Raw genomic sequence first — 10,094 nt, 5'->3', positions numbered from 1 at the left:
ATGTCAACCAAAAAAGTAGCTGCGTATACGTCCTCTACCTGGGTCCTTCTCATAAATGTGCAAGCGGCATTTAAAACAAACATATAACATATATTACGCACTGTTGCTCAATACTTAATTATAGCTTCAGATGCATGATATTTTCATTTGCTACAAGCAGTATACACAAGAAGCATGTTCAACGCGGACACGCAGATGGTTGTCATGGTAATAAACACCGTAAACAGCAACCGTTCGCGTGTCCGCGCTTAATGCGCATATCCTATATGAAAAGCATTTTAGGGGGCCCTTGGCTTTTGGGGGCCCAAGGCGGTCGCCTACCTTAGCCTAATGGGTAAGTCCGCCCCTGTATTCACACACATGTAAATATTTCTTAAATATGTGCGTGTTTGTTAAAACAAACTTTTACGTTGTATGCGATTAATCGATTTGACAGCACAAAAAAAAGACAAAGAAAAGAAAAAAAACAACTGAATTTAATTAAATTGAAGAATTGACCCAAGTCATATCTAAAGATGACTACAGAGTGGCAGTAAGAAAGCACCTAGCAACCACCCGGAATACCCTAGCAACCGTATTGCAATGCTTTGATAACCACTTGACCCTCTGGTGCTATTTGGTCATTTTTGAAATGTTACTTTTTTTTTTTTTTTTTTAGAATTAAGGTTCTTGCACACTGAGTCCGAAATTTTCGTATACGTTTTTTCATATTCGTCATCCTAAAAATTTGTCACGCACAGAAACCTTGCACACTGAATCTGATACAAAACAATACAAAATGGAGTCTTCAAGCAGTGAGGATGATTTTGTTGTGCTCTCTCTTCTTAAAAAGAGAAAAAGAAAGAGGAAATATTGGATCCATCATCCAATTTAAGGAGAGTTCCAACTCCTTATGAAGGAGCTGTGGGATTATTCTGGGCGATTCAAAGTTTACTTCAGGATGTCAGTGGCTCAGTTTGATGCTTTGCTAGCGATACTGGAGGCACATATTAAAAAGAAGACCACCAATTTCTGTGACCTCAGTGTGCAAGGACCTATACAGTGCTTTGTGCTGCGAGAAGAAGCGGATCAACTTGTCAGACGTCTCTCAACCTCTCAAAATGCTTGCTATGGATGCGAAAAACGCAGAATATCGAACCCGTTCCAAATTTTTTTTATGACGAAAATTTCAAAGGCAGTGTGTAAACATGATTGACAGAACTTGAGTTCGTATTTATTTTTTTAACATGCATAAATTTCGGATGAAAATTTCAGACTCAGTGTGCAAGGACCTTTAGCATGAACAGTACGAAAATAGTATGAAATAGTACTAGTACGAAATAGTACGAAACTTGAGTTAGGTTTTGGCACTTGCTATGTGAACACAAAAAAATAATCATGGACATGATTCGGAAAGGTTAAATGATCCTGAAACAGTCACACTTGTAATGTTCATGGCCAAAAATGTCGGCATTGGAAATGAATGTACAGCGAATTTCATCTAGTGGAAACGTTTGGTACTGCACCCAGACAAAACCTTACTACTACTTTTTTTGCAATATCAACCTCAAATTTAAAACACAACTTGTATAGATTTATGGCTTTGATTTTCTCAGTTTTAGAGTAAAACATGTTTTGGAAAATATATATTTCATATAACATTTAAATACTGTATTTTTGTGATTAAAAAAAAACCCCAATAACAACAAACTTATAGAATTTTTTCAACTTTTTTTTCACTTCAGCAATAATCTGCCAAGAGTCATCTTAAAAAAAAGAGACCAAAATTAAGTATGCACTCCAAAGCATTCAGGATTTATGAGTTTAGGTTGAAGATTTCATTTTCAGATCTATGCTCAAAAAGTGGTAGTAAATGGATCATAACTATTCCATAAATATATTTTTGTACCATAACATCCCATAAAAATACAAAATATGAAATAAAAAACATCATCAAACTAAAATATAGCACATTCATTTCATTGAAATAATAATAATAAAAAATTGGTCATTTTTGACCGCCACATGAGCAGCACCAGAGGGTTAAAACACCCTAGAAACCACATAGCAACACCCTGGCAACCACCTAAAACACTAGACAACACACTAGGAGCACACAAGGCATTGCTATGTGGTTGTTATGGTGTTCTAGGTTGCTAGGCTAGTTCTAGGTCTTGACCACTGATCTATATATGACTTATATGTTCTCTATTATAGATCAGTGGTCTTGACCCAAAACATCCTAGTAGCAATCACAAGGCAATGCCATGGAAACCACCTAAAACAACCTAGTAACTACATAGCAATGCCCTGGTAACCATTCAAAACACCCTGGCATCATGGCAGTGAGTTTTGCACGGGAAAGCAACACTCATGTTTTCTTCAAAAAAATCAGGTCTATTTTTGGACACATCTAATCCTCGACTCAAAATTCTGACCAATGACAGGCAGAGAGAGATATTTGTGGATAGTTGTACAACTGACATCCCTGGAGCAATGTCACAGGGATCGGGTCCCCTGCACAAGGTCAAATGGTGAGGGGTTACATGGGATGCAATGGGTGAATCACATGGTAGCAGCCCTGGGGAACAGGCAACTTCTCTGACCTTTTCTCCTTCTCTCAAATCATCCAAACTCTCGAATGCAGTAAAACAGTACTAGACAGTTAATTATTAAAAAGGTTATATTATTAACTTTAAACATGTTTGTTTTGAATACAAATCGCTACAAGGATAATAGGGATTTCTGAATGGTTGCCAGGGTGTTGCTATGCAGTTGCTAGGCTGTTCTGGGTTATTGCCAAGACATAGAACTAGCCTAACAACCTAGAACACCTTAACAGCCACATAGCTAAGTCGCTAAATGTCACAGATGATGCCATACACGAATTAGCATATTCATGGCGTCATTATTTTTATACAGCCTATTTCAATTTTCTGGATAATCCGGATTTATAAACAAAGCGTCGTCTAACAAAATCACCATACGCATAAGTTAAAGGTAACGGCTGTGTTTTCAGATATATTTACATGTGAAATGATAACGAGAGAACAGCGAAAACGTTACAAACAACAGAATGTCAGCCTTGTGTTTTTTTGTTTTGTTTGTTAATAAAAAATAAAAAAAAAATAGCCAAAATAACTCGTCGCAAAACATCACTAAAAGTCACATCAACAATGAGAAAGTTGATACATTTGGTGACAAAATCCCCAAACTGGCAGCACTGCAGATCATTCCTTGAATGCAAGTCTGGGGTATTTTTTTTAATAATCTAGGTTAAGATAATTTTTATATATACATTTTTTAATATATTTAGAAATACATACATTTATAAATATATTTCTAGTTGTATAAATTAGCATTAGATAATGTATTATGAACAAACATAGATTAACAATAGTATATTTCTAAATTAACCTAGATTAATAAATGCTGTAAAAACCCACTGTCCATTGATAACTGACTAATGTTAACATTAATGTTAACGAAGTGAACCTCATTGTAAATCATCCTATTTTTAACAGCATATTTTTTTTTCCTTATACTTTGATATATAAATTTATATTTAAATCTATTATAAATGAATTTATTTAAATAATTAACAAAATGCGTTTAAAAATTAAACAAACTAATAACCACGGTTGCTTGCAAATTATTTGATATCTGAAAATAAAACTGAAAAAAAACAAAAAAAAAACAACTTAAATATCTTGTTTATCTCCCATCATATGAAAATCATAAACGTGATCATTCATTATAAGTATTAGCACAGACATCCTCAAGAAGCAATAGTAGTTTAAGCAATAGTAATAGTGATATTTGTCTTTTGCAAGCTCAACTTACATGTGACTGATTACTGAAGGAATTAGCCCACTTTCTGTTTTGACTTAAAGGCACTTTTACTGGCAGCTGAAAGCATTTTCAAACCCATCTAAATATTTAACAACACACATGCAGGAGAGATGTGTAGATATTTGTGGGTGTTCTAATTCTGCCAGAGTCTACAGAGCTTCCAGCTGAATTCTCCACGCAGGCTTGCCAGTCAGTTTTACTTACCTGAAGGATAAGGACGAAAAAGTCGACAGGTTTTCCGCGCTGATATAAATAGTGCTGTTGCGAGCGCTTGTCGTTCTCGTTGAACTTAATCTCCTGAATGACATCCGGGTGCTTGAGGATACGCAGTAAGACCTTGTCTGAAATCTGGAGCGGATTGAAAAGGCTCACCTCTGTGGAAAGATGGGCAACAACAAAGATCGGCTGTTATTTGCAATAACAAATGCTCAAAGTGAGAGGTGATAATCAGCGTCTTATAGTCGCAACAGCTCACCAGTAGCGAGGAAACGATGCGCTGCTAGCATTAGTTGAGGCGATATCTTGACTTGGGATTCCCTCTCATGTTTGAAAGCAGAAAAGTCCCTCTTGTTCTTGTTGGGATCCACTTTCTTTCTGTTACTATTGTCAGCTAGAAGGCAAAAAAATTATTAATCTCTCAACCAATGAGTAACTTGTTTCCCAAAAGCATCATAAGCCCAGGTATCACTAGGAATGTAATGATTCACTCAACTCGTGATGCGTTACGATTCACGATACTGATTTCACAATACGATTTTCTCACTATTTTATTTTATTTTTTTACAAAATGAGATTTAAGACAAATTATAAATAAGGTGTCTTTAATTATTTCTCAGACAAAATTCTACCCATTTCTTTGTGAAATTAAAATATGTAAAATAACAAAACTAAATAGAAATTTTAAAACAAATCTCAAATCAAATAAATAAATACAAATAAAAGATATCGCTTCATATTAGCAAACTAAGGCTTTTGCCTGTGCTCTTTCCCTTTAAAATTAGAGGCAATTGGACGCAGCATACATGCAGAACGAGCAGCTGTTGATTTAAACTAGATTGCATAATTTTGAAATTTGAAGCAGAAACAGAATGGTTTGACTTCAGCGTTGTGAAACTATACTATATAAATCATATCTGCACGAAACAAAAACAGCAGACGGGTTGAATGAGAACACAAATTCACTCTCTGCCAGCAGGTGGCGCTTATGGAACAGCAGCGATGCTGTAAACAAAGCAGCGCTGCACTTATAAATACTTCAATATGCATTTTACAGAGGCAAGATGAAAATAAAATACCATCTAAACTTTTCTGAAGTCAGTCAGTTCTCCTCAGAGGACTCACCCCTAATTGTGTCGCAATTCGTTTAATATCTCAACCGACTCAACCGTTTTTATCGATTTCAACCGGCTCGACGTGCATCGTTACATCCCGAATTGGCACCAATATTCTCAATGATCTACTTAAGCTTACGATACTTTTGGGAAAGCCTAGATCAATAAATCAACTGAACCAATTAATAAATCAATTACATTTCCATGGGTAATCTCATGTCTAGACTAGGGCAGTGCAATTAATCGCATGCGATTGTCATGTGCATCTCGTCAGTAAAGCCGGTTCCGTGATTAGTAGTAAATCACCTGCTTTCAGATGGAGCGGCATTTACTACACAGAGCCGTAGTTCACTGACAAGCTAGGCAATATCGCGTTCATTATCGCAGGTGATTTGATCTGCGATAATGAACACGATATTGCCTAATTGTCAGTGAACTATGGCTCTGTGTAGTAAATGCCGCTCCATCTGAAAGCAGGTGATGCATATTGAAGTATTTATACGTGCAGCGCTGCTTTGTTTACACAGCATTTATACAGCATCGCTGCTGCTCCATAAGCGCCACCTGCTGGCAGAGAGCGAATTTGTGTTCTCATTCAACCCGTCTGCTGTTTTTGTTTCGTGCAGATATGATTTATATTGTATAGTTTCACAACGCTGAAGTCAAACCATTCTGTTTCTGCTTCAAATTTCAAAATTATGCAATTGACTTTACTGGCAAACAAGCAAGAAAATAACTATCACGAATGTACTGTAGAGATCAGACTCGTCCAGGATCTCAGATTTGATGATCTCCTCAATGACGTCCTCCAGCGTCACCAGACCCAGAACCTCGTAGAACGGATCCCCTTCGCCCTCATTATTCACCTTCTGAACGATGGCCAGGTGGGATTTACCTGTGGACAGAGCCAAAGATGTTGAACATTGGGAAAATGGTGATTTAAATGTTCCAAGTGTTGTAATTGCAAACTGAATGGCTGTTTAATGGTTATTAAGATTTAGTTCACACCAGGCTAGGAAACCCACTGAGTGGGTGTAGAATAATTCAAACCATATTCCTATGGAAACACTGCATGGATATGCATATTAATGAGCTGTATTATCACTGCAGTCTGAAAACCCCATGAATTATTCATCATCTTGTTTTATCCGAGGGGCCGTATCAATCATAACCATTTAAGCAATACTGGACCATATGGCTTCATGTTTGAAGCCAAAAAGAGTCAGATCAGAAGTGCTACTAAACTTAGAGCTCAAAGAGCTTAGGAGTGGGAAATGACGGAGATGTCTGGGGATTAGAAATAGAAAGGAAAAAGGGAAGGATGGAGCAAGACAGGAGCAGAAGACACTGACTTTTTTTTTTTAACGTTAAGAGTGAATCTGAAAACGCTGCACAATCAACACTACTGGACAAAAGCTGTATAATATTGAATTTGTACAACACTTAATGCTCAAATCTGAACCAAAATAAATTGATGGACTAATACAGAAGTTCTGACCAACACTGACAACCAATTATTATTTTTTGTTATATGTTAATGCATGTTTTCCCCACTAAAGCTTTGAACTATATTTAAAATACAAGTAAAATCAGGCATTAAAACATGCTTCTAAATAAAAAAAAGCTTCAAACTTTGTTCACATCACTAACCCTAAACACTATTTTTTGAATGACTAAAATGATATCATGCATCTCTAATAAGTGACCTCAAATAGAGGAAATATGCTAATTTATTTCTGAAATCTTTAGAGTAAGATCAAGCCTTATTTTATAATACAAAAAGCACCAGACAAGCAGACTGCTTAAGAGAAGAGCTAATATTTTGTTGCTGAAATACACTCCAGTGTCCCTGAGGGATCGGCATTTAGCAAACCACCCACATTTACTTATTTGCATACTCATAAGCTTTTTTACATACATTCATATCTCAGTGGAGCTCATTTTAAACAAATAGTAAAACACATTTGAATAGGGTTTGGAGAGTTTCTACAAATTTATCATCAAATGCAGCAAAAGCAATGTCCTGAGTTGACATTCTGGACAATACAGTGCCTGTCACATTGCTTTTGTCTCTCTGTGGCACCTCTGCAGTGCTGCAGTGATTGGGAGAGGAAAAATGCAGTGGGATGAACTTCAAACCACTAATCATTTTAAAACACCGCCCATCCAACTCATCTTTAATCAAACACATCAATACTCTGGGGCAAAACGGTGTTTCACACACAACTGTGTTTTGAAATGTGCTTCAACAGTTTGTACAAAAATTAAACCAGCATAATTATGATTAAAGTCAATAAAGTGAAATAAAATATTAACATTCATGCATTTGGCAGACACTTTTATTATTTTCTTTGCATATAAGGTATATGCAATGTTATCACTGAGATGTTAATATCAATTATATATCATATAAACTATACAGATATATATTTTTTTACTATCTGTTTTCATTTTAATTTTAGTTACGTTTAGTCATTTTTAGCAGTTTATAAATATAAAATGTTGCCTGGGTTACTAGTTGATTTTTTTTTTTTTTATGGTTTTCATTTTAGTTTCAGTTTTAGCTAACTATAATAACCCTGAGCATACATTTTAACAGTTCATAATGCAATTACAATTAGTTAACTAACATGAACTAACAATAAGCAATATATTTTTTACAGCATTTATTAACCTTTATTAATGGTAGATAACCAAGTTTGTTCACAGTGCGCTTACTAATGTAACCAGATACAACTTTTTGAAATTAAAAATGTATTAGTAAATGTTGAGATTAAGATTAATACATGCTATATTAGTTTTGTTAATGGTTAGTTCATGTTAACTGATGTAGTTAACTCATGTTAACAAATAAAACCTGTAAAGTGTTACCAACATCTTTAATGGATGAACATTAACAAGTACTAATCTGAATATTGAGGGAAACACGTCTCCCTAAATTTCTATGGTGGTTACGGCCCCAAATCTGAAGGTAAAAGTGGTAGAACATCAGAGTGAGTGTGCAAACTCGGGTGGACCGGATGTTGGTGTGTATTTTTTATGAGCATCAGGTGCTTTTGGCAGCATGGGATACCTCTGTCTTTTCTAGAAGAGCTTCATATTGATCAGAGGCTGATACAGGGAGCATATGGTTATTGATTCGGCTCTCAGGGGGAATTCGAGCACCCATCATAATCAATAGGAGGATGAAAACAACTGCATGGAGCCAAAGTCTTTGCTTCCTGTGAGCACAGCAGGTTCTTTTTAAACTTTCAAAACCACTAACCTTTCTTAAACTCCTCCAACATGGCATCCAACTTAGTGTCGTGGAAGACGAAATGCACCGGGTGGTTGTAGAACTTGGTGACCGTTTTAAGCGTCGTGCAGTCGTCGGGGTCAACGAAGGCCAGGTCTTTGACGTACAGGATGTCCACGATGTTGGAGAGCTCTGCATCATACACGGGTATCCGCGTGTAGCCACTTTCCATGATCTCAGACATGGTATTAAAGTCGAGAACGGCGTCAATGTGAATCATGAAGCAGTTGCTCAGAGGCGTCATCACATCCTCAACCGTCTTGGTTCGGAGTTCCAGAGCACCTTGTATGATGTTCAGTTCTTCTTTCACCAGGTCGTTGTAGGGTTCGGTGACCTTCAGCATCTCCACCAGCTTCTCACGGTTGTAGACGGTGCCAATTTCCTGCCCGAGAACGCAGTCCAAGAGTTTACTGACGGGGAATGACAATGGGAAGGTCAGGAGCATGAAAAATTTGGTCAACACGATGGTGTTGGCGCCTACGGCCAAACCGTGGCGTGAGCACAGCGCTTGTGGCACGATTTCACCAAATATGACAATGCCAACAGTAGATGCCACCACGGCTCCCAACCCCGACCCAATCAAATCATCTAGCAGGATCGTCAAAGTTGTGTTGACCAGCACGTTACCCAACAATAAAGAGCAAAGCAGATAGTTGCCCTTGCTTCGAATAGGTTCGATTTTTCGCGCATACTTCTTTTCCTTATTAGTTCCACAGCTTTGTACAATGCGAAGCTCCATTGGATCCAACGCCATGAGCCCCAGGTTGAGCCCACTGAACATGCCGGACAGCACCAGCAAACCTGAAATCAGGATGATTTGGAACCAAAGAGGTAGAAAAGTTTCTTTCTCCTCTATGACTAACAATCTTCCATCATTTTCACCCAACTGGACCCATTTGTCTCCCAAACCCTGCCTGACACATAGGCTGTAGGTCTTTTCTCGTTCACTCTTACGCAGTGGCTTCACATACACACTCACCAGACCTGATGTTCCTCTGTTGCTCACGTTCATTAAGGTGCTGATGCTCAGGTCTTTGGTGAAATCCTCACAAGTCCTGTTTAATTCGTCACTGTCCCCCGTATCCACATACTCTGTGAACCTGATGTGGGATGCTGCGTCCGGGCTCAGGTGCACCCCATAAAACCTGAGCACGACGCTGCTCTCCTCCGTTACCTGGATGACCCCGTCCTCCGTCGTGCTGACCGCTTTGTCGCTCCTCTCCAGCCGCATGCCCAGGATCTGACTGCTGGAACTGGGGCTCGACGTCTCCGTCCGCCCGCTGACAGAGCTCCAGAGGAACACGATGAAAGTTAGAAGACACCCCTGTCCGCTCCGCTCTGTCGCCATGTTTGTTGCGCTCTCTCCGCAAGGCTGGACCTTACGTCACGTCATCGCTGCCACAAGCGGGCCCCGCCCCCTTATTTGCATAATGCAAAATTGCGCAACGCCCACTTTCATAATTAGGAACAATCTGGAGTTAAACTAATATATGCGTGCGAGTTCTTATTTAAAATACATAATGTTTGGGCTTTAAAGATAAACGTCTCATGGCATTATAAGGTAGTAATTATTTATGATAAATTGTGGTAATACGTTTAAATAAATTTAAGCATCTAACAGGTTTACGATTAAACAT

The 10,094-nt window shown here is 37.9% G+C and overlaps 1 protein-coding gene across 1 annotated transcript in view; it reads right to left on the bottom strand.

The window, feature by feature from the left end:
• Positions 1-9,886, bottom strand: part of LOC107658636 (metal transporter CNNM4-like) — a 15,487-nt gene extending 5,601 nt beyond the window's left edge. The window contains exons 1-4 of the mRNA XM_016447262.1: positions 8,428-9,886; positions 5,914-6,057; positions 4,307-4,441; positions 4,036-4,205 (exon numbers count right to left, since the gene is read on the bottom strand). Of these exons, the coding sequence (XP_016302748.1) occupies positions 4,036-4,205; positions 4,307-4,441; positions 5,914-6,057; positions 8,428-9,805 (1,827 nt within the window). The 5' untranslated portion in view covers positions 9,806-9,886. The remainder of the gene's footprint in view (positions 1-4,035; positions 4,206-4,306; positions 4,442-5,913; positions 6,058-8,427) is intronic.
• Positions 9,887-10,094: the final 208 nt, after the last annotated feature.

The sequence above is a fragment of the Sinocyclocheilus anshuiensis genome, unplaced genomic scaffold (assembly GCF_001515605.1).
Source record: "Sinocyclocheilus anshuiensis isolate Anshui unplaced genomic scaffold, SAMN03320099.WGS_v1.1 scaffold343, whole genome shotgun sequence".
NCBI lineage: Eukaryota > Metazoa > Chordata > Actinopteri > Cypriniformes > Cyprinidae > Sinocyclocheilus > Sinocyclocheilus anshuiensis.
The sequence above is the reverse complement of the archived record's forward strand: the minus strand, read 5'-3'. Positions and strand labels throughout refer to the sequence as shown.